This window comes from Anolis sagrei, chromosome 2, assembly GCF_037176765.1.
Source record: "Anolis sagrei isolate rAnoSag1 chromosome 2, rAnoSag1.mat, whole genome shotgun sequence".
Taxonomy (NCBI): Eukaryota; Metazoa; Chordata; class Lepidosauria; order Squamata; family Dactyloidae; genus Anolis; species Anolis sagrei.
In genome coordinates this window covers 20,324,683-20,346,447 of record NC_090022.1, presented here as the reverse complement: position 1 = coordinate 20,346,447, position 21,765 = coordinate 20,324,683, and the positions used below count along the sequence as shown (strand labels likewise).

At 40.7% G+C, this 21,765-nt stretch overlaps 1 protein-coding gene across 2 annotated transcripts; it reads right to left on the bottom strand.

The window, feature by feature from the left end:
• Window positions 1-371: 371 nt before the first annotated feature.
• On the bottom strand, window positions 372-16,612 carry LOC137096005 (zinc finger protein RFP-like). Of its 2 annotated transcripts, none has more exons than XM_067463322.1 (7): window positions 16,151-16,612; window positions 12,664-12,759; window positions 10,334-10,564; window positions 4,768-4,790; window positions 1,837-1,952; window positions 1,671-1,709; window positions 372-799 (listed from the first exon to the last, which is right to left on the bottom strand). In XM_067463322.1, the coding sequence occupies exons 1-7, from the start codon at window positions 16,568-16,570 to the stop codon at window positions 645-647; spliced, it is 1,080 nt and encodes a 359-aa protein (XP_067319423.1). In that variant the 5' UTR covers window positions 16,571-16,612; the 3' UTR covers window positions 372-644. The 2 variants fall into 2 exon arrangements, with proteins under 2 accessions (XP_067319423.1, XP_067319424.1); XM_067463323.1 differs by having other exon boundaries at window positions 590-919; window positions 1,602-1,709.
• Window positions 16,613-21,765: the final 5,153 nt, after the last annotated feature.

Genomic DNA, 21,765 nt, shown 5'->3' with positions numbered 1-21,765 from the left:
ATTATAATTATGTAATATATGACATATAATAATATAATATAATATACAATAATACAATATAATAATATTATAATATACAATATAATAATATTATAATAATATAATATAATATAGTTTGGTTTTGGTTAGTTGTTAGTTTTATCACCAACAGTCAACAACAGAGGGAGAAGGAAGCTTCAGAAGTTCCCCCTGTCCCGTTTGGAGGTTTTTTTCACATATTGCGCAATCGCGTCCGCCATTAACGAATCAATTCGCATATTTACGAAATTTCGTAAATATCGAAATTTTAAAGTTGAAAATTTCGTAAATCCTCTCAGAATCCCCTAGATACGAAACGGGTTTAGAACCAATTTTTTTCTTGATCAACCAAGCCTAATTTAAATAATTTTATTGAAGATTTTAAAAAGTAAAATAAAATCACATAGGAAATAGATAAAGAGAAAAGAAAAAGAGAGAAAGGGCTAATACAAAACCCCAGTGCCAAAAAAAAAAAAAAAAGAAAAGAAAAGAAAAGAAAAGAAAAGGAAGAAGGGAAAAAAGAGAGCAAAGGGGGGTGGGAGGTGAAAAAAGTTCTTCTGTACTTCCGATCTTCTTCTTTGCTTGTTATATTCTTCTATTCTGAAGTCACTAAATAAAAGAAAAGTTCAGTTTCTACTTTCTCCATTCATAGTTGTCTCCTTAAATGTGTGTTCAATTGTTATTTTCTTGTTTAAATGACTGTAGTTTTCTTTTCCTTTTTCATGTATGTTTTTAACAACTGCCAGTCTGCCTTTTATTTTGTATTCATTGATGTCTTGCTAAGAGTTGAGTCGGTTCATCCATGTTCATTATATTCAATCCATTATTTTGAGTTGTCAATGTTCTTTTGTGGGAATAACTTCTAGTTGCCAATTCTTGAAACTAGAAAAGGAGCCTCATCCTGTATAACAAGAGCAACAAATCTTTGTTACTATTTTATTACAGTACTTGCACATAATTAAATTATTATAATTGGGGAAACTTCAGGGGCTCCTATCGCCCTCATTTTTAAAGCTATTGGGGTGAAACTTGCTACAATGGTAGAATACATTTGCCACTGTTAGCCCACCAAATTTCAGAAAATTTCACTTATCCACAGATTTTTAGCGAATTTTCAATGTTTTATAAACAACATTTTTAATAATAAAGAAAATCTGTTTCTACATTTAAAATGTTATTTCCTGTTTCATTATGTAGTCTTTACTTTGAAAGCAGTTGTTCTACTCCAGTAACTTAGTTTTTGTGTCAGAAACTTTGTTAAATTGGTGGAGACTCAACAAAGCAAAATGTGCTATAGAGCAATGTCCCTTGCGCAAAGACAAAGTTTTTGCAGTTTAATAAACTTTCACCATGTTTTTATGACAGAACAAATTAGGAACTGCCATTTATAACCCAGGAAGAAAAATAAAACTACAGACACCATCAAGGGTCATCTAGACTGAACCTCTCTTCCGGGGCAGAAAGACACTGACTTTTGGAAGGAGCTTTCTGAGACTTACAAAACTAAAATGAAAAAGCATGTTTTGATTCTAAAATATTTGGTGTGGGCCACACAAATGCTTTAAATATGGCTTCCAACTTACAAATCTTCTGATTTTTTCGTGGAACCCTGGTGAATAGGAATTGATGACTACGAATTGGTATGTCTTGCTGTGCTTTTGGAATTTCTGGATTCAGTAAAAACACAGTGGCTGGAGAAGATAAGGATGAAGAGGAACAATCAGTACTGATGGATACAGATTCAAGAAGCAATATCTGATGTTTCAGACTGTTATGTGTTAAATCATGTTTAGACGTTCAGAATTCATTATTCTTTACCTTTGAATGTATTGATGGCAGTTTGCAAACTATCATGGATTTTACCAAAATGCTCAATATGGTTCCTTTGATGAAGAAATAAAGCTTGGGGCACCTCAGATTTTTCCTTCTTACACCTGTGGGGAAGCAACTAGACATTATCTTTTTCCAGATAGTTGTTTCAGCAAGAAAGTTTCAGGGAAAAGTAGGAATATTAGAGCCAGACATAGCAGAGAAGACAATTAGTTAATCCATTAATTGTCCAAACTGGCTGTTACAAATAGCAGCAATAATTTGCAAATTCACCGTTTCATAAAACGGGGCGGGGGGGGGGGACGGGACACGTACACTACATATTTTTAATACACAGACTGCTGCGGTGTGCCCGCAAGTCATTTCTGACTTATGGGAACCCTAGCCCTTATACCTGGGTGTCCTTCACAATATTTGTTGAAAGGGATTGGATTTCTTAGCTTTCCTCTGAGACTGAGATAATGCGGACAGAAATTAATATAAAATAATCACAATTGCTGGTTTTCATGCCAATTTTTTCTTCCACAAGATGGAAAGTTTATTGCCAAGAAAACATCATAGAAAACTTTTCATCAAGAATCCATGCCAACTCAAAGAATAATTGCTGAGAATATTTTCAAAATGCCAAAAAGGAAAAGTATATGTTTTGAAAGATCAAACTTCCTACAGAAAAGGACATATAACCAATAGAAAATATAGCAAGACAAAGGTCAAACATGAAATGAACTGAGATCAGCCCCCTTGTTTCAATTTGAAACAATGTGAAAAAGGCATTTCAAACTTTTAATGCTGTTATTGAAGGATCCCTGTTAACCCCAGGACACCAAAAGAGACCTCAAAACACATGGCCATAGAAACGTATTGTTAGCCAAGTTCAAGGCGACCCTTGGACCAGAAACCTAATTTGAGCCAACCCCCAAAATATTATTTTTATCCTTTCACAAACAAAGGGGGGAGGGGTATTGGAAAACCCCATTGCCCTTTAGGCAGCAGGCACAATCCCCTAACAATATCTCTACATATCTAGCAGTGGAGCCAAACCAAAGGTCACAGAAGTTGCCCAACTATGACCTTCTCCTGGGAACCCATTCAGGCCGGCAAACACCCATTGTTTTGCCAGCATAAACCCTTGTGTTGGCAGGACTAGTCGACTGACAGGTTGGCGGTTTGAATCTGGGGAGCGGAGTAAGCTCTTGTCTGTCGAGCTCTAGGTTTTTCATGTGGGGACATGAGAGAAGCTTCCCACAAGGTGGTAAAACATCAATCATTTGGGCATCCCCTGGGCAATGTCCTTGCAGATGGCCAATCCTCTCACACCAGTTTCTCAAGTCGCTTCTGACACCAAAAAACTACCATGATTAGCATAATTCTTTCCCTTCTTTCATCAATGAGAGACAGAACAAGCAATGGCTACAAAACTTCAAACTGAGCAATTTATTAACTTTCCCAACATGCCTGAAGCCAATCAACAGCGAAGATAGACAGCATTCCTACACCTATCAGGGAGTGGATCCTAGCTGGTCACAATCTACAAATCAGAAACAAGGGCAGCAAAGTCCTTTATTTCAAATTGCTTTCAAAGTGCTATAAATATTTTGGTAAGTTTGCACTGAGCTATATCAGTTTTTGGAGGACAGACTCTATATCCACTTAGGCCAAGGGGAATAAATGCCCTGTTCTTTGCCTTCATCCCATCAAAATGAGCAGTCAGAATTTAAATCACATCTGAAGACTTGTCACTTTTGGCAGGCCTGCCCAGTCTGTTTTAATCAGAAATTAAGCTTGTGCTTTGTATTTTAATTTTTGTCCTGTGTATTTTAACATGTATTTTATAAAATGTTTAAGATGATTATGTGTTTTTAGCTATGTTGCAACCCATCTCCAGCCACAAGGAGATGCGGGTAAGGAATTAAATAATAATAAAAATATGCAGGTAAGAGATTAAATCGTCATCATCATCATCTGTGCCTTGTTCAGTCCTTTGGGGAGCTTGACACACCTGGCTTCTGAATCCACGGTTCTTGTACAGCTGAAATCACTCAACAATCCCATGGGCATATCTGGATTTCTGATACACCACTACAAAACAGCTGCCATGAATTTGTATCCAGTAACTAAATGAATGTTTAGGGAGTATAGCCAATCAGAAAATAATTAATGATTCTTTGTGTAAAAGAGAAAGAAGAAACAGTAGAATCTTTCAAACAGAGTAAATGTTTCTGATGGCAACAGTATTTCTATCTGTAGTTCTTGAGACCTTCAAAGTAACAGAAAATTGCTTTGAAATTGCAAAACTTTCTGTTGTAAATTTTAACACCAGCAGCACGATTTTATTCTGCTTGTGAATGATATGTCCTCTAATTTTGAGACATATCAGAATGAAAAACACCCAGTGGGACTCACTACTTGAGCCATTACTGCTCCTTGGGTTTTTTCATTGCAGTTTACATGACTGGATGTTCAATTATTGTCTTTTTTTGAAAAGGGGGGGGGGGCAAAGCCATACAGAGCTAGAGTCAGTTGTGAGGAAAGAGGTCTGTGTATTGATCAGCCAAGTTGCTTAGCGTGTCTTAGAGCTTCCTTCACAAACACGCAAAATGTTTTAACAGAGATTTTAAAAACTGGTAAAGCTGCAAGTGGATGTAGATAGAGCACCAAGCTGCAGTAAACAAGGAGCCCAGTTGTGGAAATTCTTGCCATTTTCCACTAGTTTGGAAGTGGCCAGTAGTACAGAACAGTGCAAAGAATTGTTCTTCTCAAAATAAACTACAAGTATTATGCTTCACACTGAATAGCTATAATTCAGATTTTTGATGAGATCACAAAATCATACCTTTGAAATGTGCCTAAAGATTCTATGTTCAACCAAGGAGAAGCAGGATATTCCCAATCTCCAGCATTAAAAAAAACCCTACATACCTTTCCAAGGATCCTTTGATGTCCTAGAAAATAAAGAAAGAGAACTTCAATAACATGCACCAGATGACCCAAAGACTACTAAAGGAAAATATTGTAATATTTCCCATATTATTAATATTTCCCTGTAAACAAGAACTCAAGCACTTGTAAAGTGGCTATGCCTCACCATTAAAGAGTCACTATAATTTTGACCAGTAGTGAATCCAAAATTCATGTGCTTCTTCTTGCATTTCCAAATCCCCTTCTGATCACAAGTGAATACTAGGCTTGGTTGAACCAAAAAAAAAAAAAAAAAGCTTCAAAGCTTGTTTTGGGTGTAGGGGGCACTGGTGTTTCAATTCTAAAGTCACTTGCAATTTAAAAAAATATCAGAACTTTCTGAAACTTCCAAATTGATTTGTTAATGCGGACACACATGCACAGTAGGGGGGGAAAAAAACAGCACTGGCACTGGGGAAACTTCAGGGGATTCTCCCTCCCTCATTTTTAGACCAATCCTGATGAAACTTGCTACAGTGGTAGAACACATGGACCACGGTTAATTCACCAAATGTCATAATCTTTTACTTGGATTTTTGGCAAATTTTCAAAGTTTTTATAAAAAACTTTATTTAATAATAAAGAAAATCTGTTTCTGGTTTGAAAGTGTTATTCCCTGTTTCATTGGGTGGTCTTTACTTTGAAAGTAGTTGTTCTACTCCAGAAACTTTGTTTGTGTGGCACAAACTGTGTTAAATTGGTGGAGAACAGAAATCATAGTACAGACCCCATCAAGGGACATCTAGACTGATCTCCCTTCTTCTGGGCAGAAAGGCACCATCCAAACTCTCCTGACATCCATTTGCTTCCTCCACTGAGTTGGAGGGGACTCTCAAGACACATCCATCGGTTTATTCCTATTTGCAGATGCAATCAATCATTTTATTTTATCATTACTTACTGTCGTAAAGGGCTGGCTGGCTGTGGCTGGCTACTCCAGTGCCTTGTTCATGGCAATCAGGCCAAAGTGAAATAATTGGTTTTTAAGCAGTTTATGTTCTCTTGGCTTTGCAAAAGTTGCTTATTGCTTGGCTGCCTTCTTTAGACACCTTTGTAGATTCAATCAGTTTATTTTATATTTAGACAAAGATTGCTACACACAGCAATTTTGGGTCCTTCAGCTATTTTGGTTATTGAGCAGCCAAACAGTTTGGCAAATGTAGTTTAACAGCAGGGCCTTTTGAAATCTCTACGACTGGGGGCCTGGCCTTCACCTACTACAATTAAAGATGGCTGTGATTAGCCACAGCCACCTCATCCCTCCTTGCATCACTGGTGGAAAGCATGAGATTGTAAAGGTTTTTAGGTTTTAGCAAAGTTGCTTAATGGTTGTGAAAATTAAAATAACCATGGGAGAACATTATACAATATTTCCCCCCAAAAAAGGCACGTGGTTCAAATTCGGATCCCCCCCCCCCCGGATGGTTCAAAACTGAGTTGGATGTTCAAATTCATAAGTTCCCCCCCCCCCTCGACTTTCAGGCTTTTCCGAACAAACCTATCCAACCCCAGTGAATATACAAAATATCAATCTTATATATATATATAAATTTCCTACTGGCGTCCAACGGGGAAGCAAAACTCTAAAACCCCTCCACAAAACTCTACCAAAATTGCCATGCCCCAAGGACAACCCACTAGGTACAAACTAATCCACTCAGAAATCAAAACCACACAACAACAACCACAAAAAAACGGAAAACAACTGAGCGTGCGCACTGGCGCAAACTCCCTGACGCGCGCGCACATATGGCCCCTCACCCTCCCCCCCGGCAGAGCACGCACACACACACAGACACACGCACACGTGTGCGCCCCCTCACTCCCCCGGCGCGGCACACACACACACACCCGCACGCGCGCGCCCCCCTCACTCCCCCGGGCGGCACACATATGCGCGCGCGTGCCCCCTCACCCCCCCCGCGCGGCACACACACGCGCACGCGCCCCCTCACCCCCCGGCACACACATGCACGCGCGCGCGCCCCCTCACCCCCTCGGCGCGGCACACACACGCGCACGCACACGCCCCCTCACCCCCCCCCCCCCCGCGCGGCACACACACGTGCGCGCCCCCCTCACCCCCGCCGCGGCACACACACGCGCGCGCACACGCCCTCACCCCCCCCCGCCGCGGCACCCCTTCTAAACCCATCCACCCTCCCCTCCTACCTCTTACCCCTCACGTTACCTCCAAGCCACGCCCCCTTCTAATCTGTCAAGGAAGAAAGGAGAGAAAGAGGGAGGGAAAGAAAGAAGGAAGGAAAGAATGAGGTAGAAAAGGAAGAAAGGAGAGAAAGAGGAAGGGAAAGAAAAAGGGGGGAGGAAGGAAAGTTAGAGAAGGAAGAAGAGAAGGAAAGAAAAAAGGGAAAGAAGGAAGGAAGGAAGGGGGAAGATGTAGAGAAAGAGGGAGGGAAGGAAAGATGGAAAGAGAGAAGGAAGAAAAGAGAGACTGCAGAAGAGAAGAAGGAAGAAGGAAGGAAAGAGGGAGCGAAGGAAGGGGATAAGATGTAGAGAAAGAGGGAGAGAAAGAAAGGAGGAAAGAGAGAAGGAAGAAAAGAGAGACAGCAGAAGAGAAAGAAAAAGGGGCAAGGAAGGAAAGCGATAGAGAAGGAAGGAAGGAGAGAAGGAAAGACGGGAAGGAAGGAAGGAAGGAAACAGGGAGTGAAGGAAGGAGGGAAAGAAGGGGAGATAGGGGGAAGGTTGGCCACAGCAACGCGTGGCGGGTACAGCCAGTTAATATTAAAGCAGGAGAATCTCTGAGCAAGGGTTGAGTGAATTGAATTCTGACTTAAGCCTTTATCACATGACGCCACTATCCCATGTCCATGATAGCAGAAACTTACTAGTTTAGTAACCCCTCCCTTGTATTGAACTGCCCCACCTCTGTAGCATGAGGCACCGTCAATCTGGGTTGACTGATCTACAAATCAATGTAAGTATTGTACCTCAAAATGTATTTATTTATTTATTTCGGGTACTTATACCCCACCCTTCTCAACCCCTTCAAGGGGGACTCAGGGCAGCTTACATAAAGGTACAATTCGATGCCTGCAAAGAATACACATGACATATAAAAACCATAAAAACCATAATTAAACAATTATCATAGTATAAAACAACAATATATAGCACTTCAATATATATATATATATATATATATATATATATATATATTAAAGGAACATTCTCCGTCTCTAAGTAGAATAGCAAAAGGCAAGAGCTTACACCATCTTGGGAAAGATGCAATGACTCCCTCTCACAACCACTTCTGATCTTTTTGAATTCCTATTTCCTTTTTGAAAATTGCAGTGGTGGCCATGATGGCTGGTCCCTTGAGACAGCACTGACGTCTTCCCCTCTCCAAAGACTGAGCTTTTACATGGGTCATATAAAAAATCCAGAGTTCTGGCCCCAAAACCTGTTCTCAACTTTCCATTATGGGCAGAGAATGATTGTCTTCCAGAGGCAGAGTCTTGGAGGTAGATCCTTAAATAATTGTGACTTTACATGGTCTTTAATATTGAGGACATACATTTCCAGATGGAATGTTTGATTGAAGTGCCTTCCACTTGGCACGGTTCTCTCTTTTGCTCTGTATTCGTGATTCTTCAAAGTAGCAGCTGACACTCGAGTGCCAGGTTTCCCAATTCTTGGGTGTCTCTACCACTTTTTTCAAGGTTAGTTTTAAGCACATATTTACATCTCTTTTGTTGTCCATCAATATTCTATTTTCCATTCTTAAGATGAGAATACAGTCAGACAACATGGCCACTCACATGGGGCTGATTTGTACAACAGCATATACAGTAGTTTTAGATTGATTTTTCTTACTCATTGTATCAGGATATTTTGAGTTTTAAAAGTAAGGAAAATAATATTGAATTTAGTCCACACAACTGGATAAGGAATACAAGTAACATAAAACAGAAGCAAAAAAGGTTTGTTTACAAATCAAGAGTTTTAATCCTTGTATAGATGAACAATTCTCTGATGGAATAAATCAGAAAGTATATTTCATCATAACTTAGTCAATGATGAAGGCAAAAGTAGCCTCCTTCTGAAGAAATCTTGCCAATAAAACTCTAGAATAGGTTTGTCTTAAAGTCACAATTGTTAGGATTTTCTGTTAGGGAAAACTACCTGAAAACAGCAGAGCATCCATAATAACAATAACAATAACAATAACAATAACAATAGCAAAAACAATAACAATAATAATAATAATAATAATAATAATAATAATATACTGCCCTATCTCCCCAAAGGGTCTCAGGGCAGTTTACAGCCAAAAGAACAAAGTGGCAAACATTCCTTGCCAATCATAAATCATAAACAGGATATTAAATAGTTGAGCAATTGGCTCATAGTTGGATGTGGCTGTAAAGAATTTAGAGCTTAGGAGGCAAACATACAGAGTCCAATCTTAACAATCACAACGATCTTTACTTACGAAAATAAAAAACTGCATTCTTAATCATCAAAGAACTAGGTCTGAGCTACTCTATAACCCATCTCTTCTAAAGTTTCAAGAGAGGGAAAAACACTATTCACTACATTTCTCTGACACACATGCAGAGAGAAATCACAAAGCACACAGCACATTCAAAGTTGGAAAAGCAGAAGTCAAAAGTAAAAGGCTTGCAATAGAAAAAGGTATCCTGTCCCTCGTCTCGGCCCCACCTTTACCACAAGTGAAGTTGGTGGGGATGAGGGACAGGGCCTTCTCGGTGGTGGCCCCTCGCCTGTGGAATTCACTCCCTGAGGAAATTAGGTCATTGGCATCCCTCCTCTCCTTCAGAAGGAAATTAAAAACATGGATATGGGACCAGGCCTTTGGGTAATCTGGCAGACAGACAAAGGACAATGACGACTAGAGTTTGGAAAGGATTATGATAATGCTGAATGGACTTACTGTTTTTGAACTTGGCGAACGCTGACCACTTGATTGGCTTTTTATTAGTTGTTATTGTATTAATTTGATGGTTTTAACTATTTATAATTGTTGTTGTTATATATTTTATTATGTGAATTGTTGGCATCGAATTGTGCCTGTTGTAAGCCGCCCTGAGTCCCTTTGGGGGTTGAGAAGGGTGGGGTAGAAATGCTCGAAATAAATACACAACCATTCAGAATGAGAGCAGAAACAGAGGAGAAAAGAAATAGATACATTCCAACTGTCATTTAGGAGTCGGGGGGAAGGGACACCCTCAGCCTATTCTAAGCTAACTATTCCTCACTGAGGACTGCAGACTTGAGCAGTGTGGGGTTGAATTCCAAAAACCATAAGTTGGAGGTGAGTTGAAGACACAATTGCAAGAAGAAGCATCAAAGTAGTACATTTGCTTAGCAAAAGCAAGGGCTCTTCTCAAGTAGCAAAAGTCGCCTGTTCACCATAGCACTTACTTTTCCACAGTGACATCTCTTGCATTTAACATTGCTTTGTTTTGTGACTGATAAACATGTGGTTAATTTGCAAGCCTGAAGATCCAGGGACAACCTAATTTATTTTCGATTAAAGGCTTACCTGCAACAATTCGTTTTCTGGCTGTTTGTGTTTTTCTTCCATCTTCTTGATATCTGTCTCAAGAGAGGATATTTCTTCAGAAAGTGTGGCAGTCTCTTTATTACTGATGTTTTGAATCTCTTTATCCAGATTTTGCAATTGAGTCAGTAAGTCCTGTTCTTTTTCATCTAGGAATTCACGCAGTTGCTTAAATTCAGTCACTATTTTTGTTCTCACTATTTCCATTTTTTCCTATAGTGAAAAAGAAAATAGAAAGGCCAGCCTCAGGAGTTTCACTCTACACCAGTGGTTTTCAACCTGTGGGTCCCCAGATGTTTTAGCCTTCAACTTCCAGAAATCCTAACAGCTGGTAAACTGACTGGGATTTCTGGGAGTTGTAGGCCAAAATACCTGGGGACTCAGAGGTTGAAAACCACTGCTCTACATATTCACACTTATGAGCATAGAGTGGGGAACATATAATCACTGCAACAAAACAAAACAAAAACAACCCTGGATAACCTACAATCATATTGGAGGACATATTAATTACATAAATTCATGAATAAGCAAATCTGAAAAAATAAATGCACAAATGGGGGAGAGAGAGGAGAGGTGACTATATTGTCATCATCATGGTAATTGATATTATTATCCTGCTTCCCTCACAAAAATGGGATCAAAGGTAGCAAACATTTGTAAAAAAAAAATCACATATAAATCTTAAAAACACAATTCTCTATATAAACCAAAGACTGTGCTACTGTGCTGTGGATGTCTGAATAGGGTGCAATGCCTTAAAGTTCAAATTACAAAACTGTGCGACTTCACCATCCCAACACTAAAGCTGGTTGCTGCTTTTAACTTTCAAACCAAATATGGGTTTGAATACTTACAAAATGTTAATACTTTTACAAGCCTATACTAAGCGTCACTTATCCAAAATTATTGGGAGCAGAAGTGTTTCATATTATGATTCCCCCCCTCCCCCCAGATTTTGGAATATCTTTATTGGGTTATGCATACATCATGAGATATCTTGGAGAAGGGCACCATGTCTAATTACATTTATGTTTTATCTATATCTTACACACATAGCCTGAAGTTGGCTTTATAAATATGTTTTGATAATTTTATGGAACAAAGCTTATGTGCACTCAACCATCAGAAAATAATGGTGTCATGAGGCATGTAGCCGGGGGGGGGGGGGCTCGGGGGGCTCGGGGGGCTGAAGCCCCCCGCGAAATTTTCATGGTGGTTCGCGAAAAGGCCTTATTGGTGCATTATTTAAACTGTTATGTTTATTCATATCATGATCTGATCACCATACTCAATATATCCCATATGGATGGGGGTATTGGGGTAATGATACAAAAGGTTTGCTAGGCTAGACCCTCTTTCACTCAAACTCAGCCCCACCCGAAACTCAGCCCCCCCCCGAAACCCCCCCTGAAAAATATTCAGCCCCCCCCCCCCCCGAAACGAAATCCTGGCTACGGGCCTGGGTGTCATTATCTCAGTTTCCCATGTAGACAATTTCAGGTTTCACGTGACCTTGGAGGTGTCTACGGACAACACCGGCTCTATGGCTTAGAAATGGAGATGAGCGCCAACCCCCAGAGTCGGATATGACTGGACTTAATGTCAGGGGAAAACCATTATCTTTTTACACAAGAAGTGTCACGTCTGGTTTCACGACTGGACTCAATGTCAGGGGAAAACCTTTACCTTTTATATATCTTACACGCCTGAAATTAGCTTTATAAACATTATTTTGTCCATGGAACAGTGGATTAAACCACTGAGCTGCTGAACAAGCAGACCAAATGATTGGCAGTTCTCATCCAGGGAGTGGGGTGAGCTACTGCTGTTAGCCACACCTTCTGCCAACCCAGCAGTTCAAAACCCCACAAATGTGAGTAGATCAATAGGTACTACTTCAGCAGGACAGTAACAGCTTTCCATGCAATCATGCCACCCACATGACTCAGTAGGCATCTACAGACAATGGCTGTACAGACAACAGCTCTTCGACTTAGAAATAGAGATGAGCACCACCTTCCCAGAGTCGGATATGATTAGACTAAATGTCAGGGGAAACCTTTACCAATGTAGACAATTTCAGAGTATTTTGGATTTGAAAATTCTGGAAAAGGGATGCTCAGCTTGTATTTGAAAAGCTGAGCAAACAAGTGAAATATCTTATCTCTGTGATGTTCTTGAGATTGCCTTATCTATATGGAGTACCTGTACTCCATCACTTTTTCTGGTCTAGAGTAATGGTTACAACTCTACCTTGCAGAGGTAATATATTGTTTAGCTTAAGTAATGTGTTATTGATTTATACCTACCAACACATTCTGCATTTCGGTCTTTACACCCTGTTTATGAGTCAAAATGTCTTCTCTCTCTTTCTTCAGAATGTTCAAATGAGCCCAAATTTTATTCTGGAGGGAAAAAATGAAGACATTTCAATTAATTCTGAGCATGTGCAATGATGACAGGGTCTCCTGAAAGTCCCAACAAGATAGGGATCAAGAAGACTTTTTGATGGGGTGGCATAAGAAGGAGGGAGCACTTGCACTCTTCATGCAGCCTTCTGGTCTATACCATTTAAACCATTTCTAATCATAATGAGTTCACGTGCAGATGCTTTTGTAACCCCTTTAAGTTATTGCTTTGCTCCAATGGGTGGGGAAATCTTAAGGAAATACTGTTAGCCCTCCACATTTGCAGGTTTACTTTGGCAGATTTGATGTTTTCTTAACCTGTTATCTCTAGGAATGGTTGCCATTGCCCAAAGCGGCATTCTAATCCTGCCTCCTGGCAATGATGGAGTGTGGAAAGGGGTTTCACCCTCTCCCTCAGGAGAGAGGCAGCCAACCAAGAGAGATTGCAAAGCAGAGATAGCTAGCAAAAAAAAAAAAAGGGGGGGGGGGTGTGGTGCCCTTAAATCTCTCCTTGCTTCTGCTTCTGCCTCACCCTCAGAATGCTATATACATATATAGCATTCCTACTTCGCAGATTTTCATTTTTCGTGGGTGGTCCTGGAACGTAACACCCACAGTAAGTGAGGAAACACTGTAACTGCCATGGTAAAATACTATCAAATCATAGGAGTTGTTGTTTTACAAGGCTTTAGCCTTCTCGGCCAATAAAACAAATCCCACTGCAGCACTGGGACATGTAGCAGTTCAAGTGATGTCAAACTCCATTCATTCTACTGTATAGACCAGTGTTTCTCAAGCTGGGGGGTCCCGAGGGGGTTTCAGTGGGGTCACCAAAGACCATCAGAAAATATATATTTCTGGTGTTCTTAGGAACCTTTTTGGCAGAGAAAGCTGAAGATCTCTCTGTATTTCTTTCTCTTCCTTTTTGGAAACAGATGGCGAATCCTCCCACCAAAAGCCCTCCTCTACTGTGATTGGCTGACCCCTCAACCAAGGGGAGGGCTGTTTCTGAGACTCCAAGAGGTGAGGGGAGAGCAGGCATGCTTGGCACATGGCAGGGTGGCGCGCATGTGCAGGCGAGGGAGAGCATGTGAGGCTGGAGGGAGGCTCGCACCAGCAAATCCCTTCAAGGTATGAGTGTTCTGTGTGGGAAATTTGGCCCAATTCCATCATTGGTGGGGTTCAGAATGCTCTTTGATTGTAGGTGAACTATAAATCTCAGCAATTATAATTCCCAAATGTCAAAGTCTATTTTCCCCAAACTCCAACTGTGTTCACATTTGGGCATATTGAGTATTCATGACAAGTTTGATCCAGATCTCTCACTGTTTAAGTCCACAGTGCTCTCTGGATATAGGTGAACTAAAACTCCAAAACTCAAGGTCAATGCCCACTAAACCCTTCCAGTATTTTGTGTCGGTCATGGGAGTTCTGTGTGCCGAGTTTGGTTCAATTCCATCGTTGATGAAGTTCAGACTGCTCTTTGATTGTGGGTTAATTATAAATCCTAGCAACTACAATTCCCAAATAACAAAATAAATCCCCCCCCCCCCCCCCAACCCCACCAGTATTCAAATTTGAGCGTATCGGGTATTTGTGCCAAATTTGTGCATTCTGCATTCAGCTCATTAGTAGAAAAGCATAAAATAAAATAAAAAGCCCAGTTTTCCTGTCCGAACGTATCTCCCTCCACAAACCATCAAGGACGTTAAGATCATCCAGGGAAGCCCTGCTCTCAATCCCACCACCTTTGCAAGCGGACTGACAAGGCCTTCTCAGTGGTGACTCCTCAGCTGTGGAACTCCTTCCCCAACAAAATCAGGTCTGCTCCCTCCGTCCTGGCCTTTCATAAAAAATTAAAACCTGGCTATGGGATCAAGCATTTGAACAGTAGATGTAGCAATTGGGAAGAAAGAGATTTTATGCGATCGGCAATGGACTGACCTTGGACTATGATTGTGAAGTGGTGGAACTCTTTTAAATTGAATGTTTATTACAACAGTTTTTATTAGCTTTTTAAATTGTAATTGTCTGTTTTAATGTATTGTTTAGCATCTAATGGTTGCCTGTTTTAAAGTTGCCCTTAGTGAGAAGGATGGCGTACAAATGTGCAAAATTAATGAAATAAATAAAATAAAACAAACGTAACTGCAGCATAAGCAGAGAGAGCGCAAGAGATCTCAGAGATCTCCAGTAGCAGAACACAAATATATCCAGTCCCTTCCACACAGCTGAATAAAATCGCACACAATCTGCTTTGAACTGTGTGGATGCAGATATTCCAGTTCAAAGCAGATATTGTGGGATTTTCTGCCATGATATTCTGGGATATGTGGAATATGGAAGGGCCCAGAGCAAGCAAGTACAGCCAACTCAAATAACCATAAAACCACTGACCCACCCTAAGGCATGCCACCAGGGCAGCAGGGTGAATATAAGCTCATTCTGGAGAGTCATTGCAGGGAATAGGCAAACCAGCAATGGGTGCCCTATCAGGGTGTGGTAGGGTGCCAACTCCATGCAATAAAATTCTGTGTATTAATTATTTATTATCAATATGGCAACACTGGCTTGCAGGCATGTTCTTACGACAGTCTACATCAGGGGTCCTCAAACTAAGGCCCGAGGGCCGGATGCGGCCCTCCAAGGTCATTTACCTGACCTTCACTCAGGGTAGACCTAAGTCTGAAACGACTTGAAAACACACAACAACAACAACAACAACAACAACAATCCCATCTCATCAGTCAAAAGCAGGGCCACACTTTCCATTGAAATACAAATAAGTTTATATTTGTTAAAATTGTTCTTCATTTTAATTATTGTATTGTTTTAAGTGTTTTTTGCACTACAAATAAGATATGTGCAGTGTGCATAGGAATTCATTCATGCTTTTTTCAAATTATAATCCGGTCCTCCAACAGTTTGAGGAACTGTGACCTGGCCCTCTGTTTAAAAAGTTTGAGGACCCCTGGTCTACATCAATGTTTCCCAACCTTTGCTCCTCCAGGTGTTTCGGACTTCTACTCTCAAAAATCCCAGCCACTTTACTAACTGTTAGAAATTGTAGGAGTAAAGTCCAAAACACCTGGAGGACCAAAGAGTGGGAACCACTGGACTACATGACAGAACTAAGACCCCCCCCCCCCTTCCACACAGATGAATAAAACTCCACATTTTCTGGTTTGAACTGAAATGTATGGCTGTGTGGACTCAGATAGCCCAGTTCAAAGCAGATATTCTGCCTCGATATTCTGGGTTTTATGGCTGTGTGGAAGGTTTGTAAAAGAGAAGTAACAATTTAAGAAGATTAACTATAATCAAACAACAGATAACCCTTAAAGGCAACAGGCCAATTTATTCCTCACCTTTCCCCATTGCTACTTACCTTATATTCTTCAAAAGCCTCCTTCTTGGGAATCACTTTGTGTTGCCTGTGTTCTTTGGATTTGTCACATACCACACAGATTAGAATTTGATCATCTTCACAGAATAGTTTCAAAGGCTCTTGGTGGTGTTCGCACACTTCCTCCGATATCTCACCCACTCTGAGTGACCGAAGACTAGAATTCTTGATGATTTCAACAATACTTGCCAGTTGTCGAATTGGCCTGATGTTCTTTTGTTGGCAGGGCTCTCTGCATTGCGGGCAAGATGTATCTGTGTCAGGCCCATTCCAACACTGGGTGATACACTTTTGGCAGAAAATGTGCCCACAGTCAATGTTCACTGGATCTTTGAAGTACTCCAGGCAAATTGGACAAGTTGTTTCCTCACACAGATTCCGGACGGGGCTTGCAGCTGCCATTGTGTCTGACTGAACTGTAATGAAAACTTCACTTTCGTTTCTCAGCTTTGAAACACATCTGGGCGGGTCTGTTCTTTGTGCTGACTCAGACTCAGCTTTCCTTGCATAAGAACTGGCAAGAAAAAATGAGAATGGTTTGCAGTTTTTTTTACAGAAAAAGAGATCCCTTACACCGAAAAAAAGCATTTTAAAACTTGTTTTAAAAAAGAGAACAAATTGGCACACATGAAGTTTGGAATTTTTGGAAAAGTTGGCAAGTTGTGGAGCTAAACCTATAACATAGAACCATAGAGTTGGAAGAGACCTGGTGAGCCATCCAGTCCAATCCCCTGCTAAGAAGCCGGAAAATTGCATTCCATGCACCCCTGACAGATGGCCATCCAGCCTCTGCTTGAAAGGCTCCAAAGAAGGAGCCTCCACCACACTCCAGGGCAGAGAGTTCCACTGCTGAACAGCTTTCACGGTCACAAACTTCTTCCTCATGTTCAAGTGGAATCTCCTTTCCTGTAGTTTGAAGCTGTTGTTCCACGTCCCAGTCTCCAGGGCAGCAGACTCTTCTCCAGACTCTTGATCCTTTGAGTCACCCTCCTCTGGACACATTGCAGCTTGTGAACATTTCCTTCAATTGTGGTGCCCAGAATTGGACACAGTGTGATTCCAGGTGTGGTCAGCCCAAGATAGAATAGGGGGTAGCTTGACTTGTCTGGATCTAGACACTAGACTCCTATTGATGCAGGCCAAAATCCCACTGGATTTTTTCCCCCGCTGCATGACGTTGGCTCATGTTTAACTTGTTGTCCACGAGGATTTAAAGATTTTTTTTCACACGCCTTGCTGTCGAGCCAGGCACCCCTCATTCGGTATCTTTGCATTTCATTTTTTCTCTTAAGTGGAGTATCTTGCATTTGTCACTGTTGAACTTCATTTTGTTAGTTTTGGCCCATCTCTCTACTCTGTTAAGATTGTTTTGAATTCTGCTTCTGTCTTCTGAGGTATTAGCTATCCCTCCTAATTTGGTGTGGTCTGAAAACTTGATGATCATGCCTTCTAACCCTTCATCTCAGGGCCCTTCCACACAGCCCTATATACCAGAATATCAAGGCAGAAAATCCCACATTACCTGAGTGTGGACTCAGATAGCCCAGTTCAAACCAGATATTGTGGGATTTTCTGCCTTGATATTCTGGGATATAGGGCTGTGTGGAAGGGCCCTCAGAGTAGAGAAGGAAGTTTGTAAATAGACTTGGTCTACTTCAGCTGGTGCTTATGTTATAAACCTCTTTCTCTATTTGTCTGATCATGACCTATTTTCAAAACAACTAATATGCATTATACATTTAATCACTTATGTACATATTGATCTCAGAGGAAAACTGCCTCCAAACTTTAATTGGACTTAACTGAAATTGTTATAAGTCTTTCATTTAGTGCAGGAATAATGGGACAAGGAATTTTACCTCACAGTATTATCTGAGAACAGAGAAATGCTGGACCACTCTAAACAACCTCCATGTCAGACTACACAAAGAAGCCACTGAAATCCACAAGCATGTGAACAATTTCAACAGAAAGGAGGAGACCATGAAAATGAACAAAATCTGGCTACCAGTATTAAAAACTCTAAAATCAGGACAGTAAATAAAGAACAACACTCAGAAAACAGGGGAATTCTAGATAGGAAACAATCGGGGCCAGCTAACACCTCCCAACAAATGATTCCCCCAGGCAGAAAGGAGCCAAGCTTTGAAGCTGCAAGGTCATTCAATGCTAATCAAGGTGGCCAATTGCAACATTCACACTTGCCTCCAACAGACAAGAGTTCTTTCTCCCACCCTGGACTTCCCACAGATATATAAGTTCTACTTGCCTAGATATATAAGTTCTACACAGCCTTTTCTGTTGGTCGTGGGGGTTCTGTGTGGGAAGTTTGGCCTAATTCTATCATTGGTGGGGTTCAGAATGCTCTTTGATTGTAGGTGAACTGTAAATCCCAGCAATTACAACTCCCAAATGTCAAGTCTATTTTCCTCAAACTCCACCAGTGTTCACATTTGGGCATGTTGAGTATTTGTACCAAGTTTGGTACAGATATATCATTGTTTGAGCCCACAGTGCTCTCTGGATGTAGGTGAACTATAAATCCAAAACTCAATGTCAGTGCCCACCAAATCCTTCTAGTATTTTCTATTGGTCGTGGGAGTTCTATGTGCCAAGATTGGTTCAGTTCCATCATTGGTGGGGTTCAGAATGTTCTTTGATTGTAGGTGAACTATAAATCCCAACAACTACAACTCCCAAATGTAAAGTCTATTTTCCTCAAACTCCGCCAGTGTTCACATTTGGGTCTATTGAGGATTTGTGCCAAGTTTGGTCCAGATCTATCTTTGTTTGAGCCCACAGTGCACTCTAGATGTAGTAGAACTATAACTCCAAAACTCAAGGTCAGTGCCCACCAAACCCTTCTAGTATTTTCTATTGGTCGTGGGAGTTCTATGTGCCAAGATTGGTTCAGTTCCATCATTGGTGGGGTTCAGAATGTTCTTTGATTGTAGGTGAACTATAAATCCCAACAACTACAACTCCCAAATGTAAAGTCTATTTTCCTCAAACTCCACCAGTGTTCACATTTGGGTCTATTGAGGATTTGTGCCAAGTTTGGTCCAGATCTATCTTTGTTTGAGCCCACAGTGCACTCTAGATGTAGTAGAACTATAACTCCAAAACTCAAGGTCAGTGCCCACCAAACCCTTCTAGTATTTTCTGTTTGTCGTGGGAGTTCTGTGGGCCAAGATTGGTTCAGTTCCATCATTGGTGGAGTTCAGAATGTTCTTTGATTGTAGGTGAACTATAAATCCCAGCAACTTCCAAATGACAAAATCAACCCCCCCCCCAACCCCACCCCACTAGTATTCAAATTTGGGCGTATCGAGTATTTGTGCCAAATTTGGTCCAGTGAATTAAAATATATCCTGCATATCCGATATTTACATTAGGAGCATTCATAACAGGAGCAAAATTACAGTTCTGAAGTATCAACGGAAAAAAAATTATGGTTGGGGGTCACCACAACAGGAGGAACTGGATTAAGGGGTCGTGGCATTTGGAAGGTTGAGAAACACTACCCTAAGGTTTTAACTATTTTCCCCCAAAGAGGTATCTTCCTAACAAACAGTTCCCAAAACTCTTCCCCTTCAAATCTCCTAACTAACTTTTCAAACACCAAACTTTCAACTTCAAACTGACAAGCCTCTGGCTGCATCAACTCTTACTTTTCCCTCTGGCTCCACCCATCTTCAGACACTAAGCAACTCCATCCAATTTCATCAGCCAATCAGACTGCACTTCCAGCAATGAGGGTCCCTGATCACTCCACCCCCCCCCCACCCCCCCACCCCCCCCCCCCCCCCCGGTCTCCTTAGCTTTTCCAAGCTAGGCCTTTACATCAACCCTATAAGGTAGGACAATCCATTACACCTAGTTTTCAACTGACCCCTCAACCTCTGAAGATGCCTGCCATAGATGTGGGTGAAACATTAGGAGGGAATGCTTCTGGAACATGGCCACTCAGTCCAGAAAACTCACAGCAACCCAGTTTCAGAATGAGTTCTCTTCCCATCCCACCCAACTTCAGACATGTTTCAAAAATATTGATTAAAGAATAATGGAAATAAAGAAATAAATACAAAAACAAAACTAGGTTTGTTTGTTTTTCACTCTTTTGTTGACAACCACCCCTAGAGTGTGAAATGACCCGTGGGAAGAGATTCAACAGCTAAATGGGTTGTTTGGATTTTAGAAATCATATGTTTATCTCTTCTGCTAAATGTACCCAGTCAATTTGAAACAATGGATTAAATTGACACGTTTTAGTTTATGTGTAGTTGATTTTAATGTGTACTGGCTTGTCTTTTAATTTGTGTTTTTACTATTGTATTGTATTGTGTTTTTATCTATATCTACTTTGAGCCTTAAGAGGAGACAGGTAAAAAATAAGGAGGAGGAGGAGGAGGTTCCAGTGGTAATCAGCACACAAGATGCCGTGCCAAAAGATCTCAGCCGGCATTTGAAAACAATAGAATGATCTGTCAACTGCAAAAGGCCTGTCCGAACGTATCTTCTGTTAGGAACTATCACGAAGTTTAAGATCTTCAGGAGAGTCCCTGCTCTTGATTCCAAAACCACCGCAAATGCGGTTGGTGGGGGTGAGAGACAGGGCCTTCTCAGCAGTGGCCCCCCACCTGTGGAACTCTCTCCCCAAGGACATCAGGCTGGCCACCTCCCTCCTGTCCTTTAGGAGAAAATTGAATACTTGGCTTTGGGACCAGGCGTTCGATTAATGGATAGCAGCAATTGGAAAGAGGAATTGGATACTGTGACATTGATTTAGTCCCCAGGCTTGGATTTGGTTTTAAGTAGCGTGACTAATTTATTGTTTTAATGAATTGTTTTAATATTTTAATGTAATTGTTTATTATTTATATGATGATAGCATTGTTCGGTACTTAGGTGAGGCCGCCCTGAGTCCCCTCTTGTGGGGAGAAGGGAGGGGTAAAAGTGTACGAAATAAATAAATAAATAAAATCTTACTTGGATCTGTGTGCATCATTCAAAAATGACACTTCCCTTGGGAAGTGTTTGACTTGTGATTTTGTGATACGAAATCCAGCATATATATCTCGTTTGCAGTGACATACTGTTTTGTGTCAGTAAAATAATAACAAATACTATGTAACAAAATTTGAAAAAACAATCTGTTCCAGTTTTGAAAGTATTATCCCTGTTTAATTACCCAGTACGTACTTTGAAAAGAGTTGTTATACTCCAGAACCTTCATTTTTGTGGCTGCCACCAACTATGTTGCATTAGTAGAGACTCTATTTACTGAAAAACTATAGCAAAAATGTGCTGCAGGATGTCCAGAAAAAACAAAGTTTTTGCAGTTTAATAAACTTTTCCCATGTTTTTATTGTAGAACCAATTAGGAAATGACATTTATAACTCAGGAACAAAAATTGTGTTACATTGTGTAATATAGCTTTCCTGGGAGGTTCACAAATTACAACGTAAGTGTATTCAGAATCCACATGGACTTTCTCCTAGGTATGTTTGTAGGAGATTATGGGGTTAATTATTATCTAATGAAAGCATTTTTAAGCTTGCTACTCAAACACGAAACACATTGAGAAAAATGAATT

Coding starts and splice junctions, on each gene's coding strand:
- LOC137096005 (XM_067463322.1), bottom strand. CDS start 16,570: ATGGCAGCTGCAAGCCCCGTCCGGAATCTGTGTGAGGAAACAACTTGT. Junction 10,565..12,663: donor CCGAAATGCAGAATGTGTTG/GTAGGTATAAAT, acceptor TTTTCACTATAG/GAAAAAATGGAAATAGTGAG. Junction 1,953..4,767: donor ATCAAAGGATCCTTGGAAAG/GTATGTAGGGTT, acceptor GCTTCCCCACAG/GTGTAAGAAGGAAAAATCTG.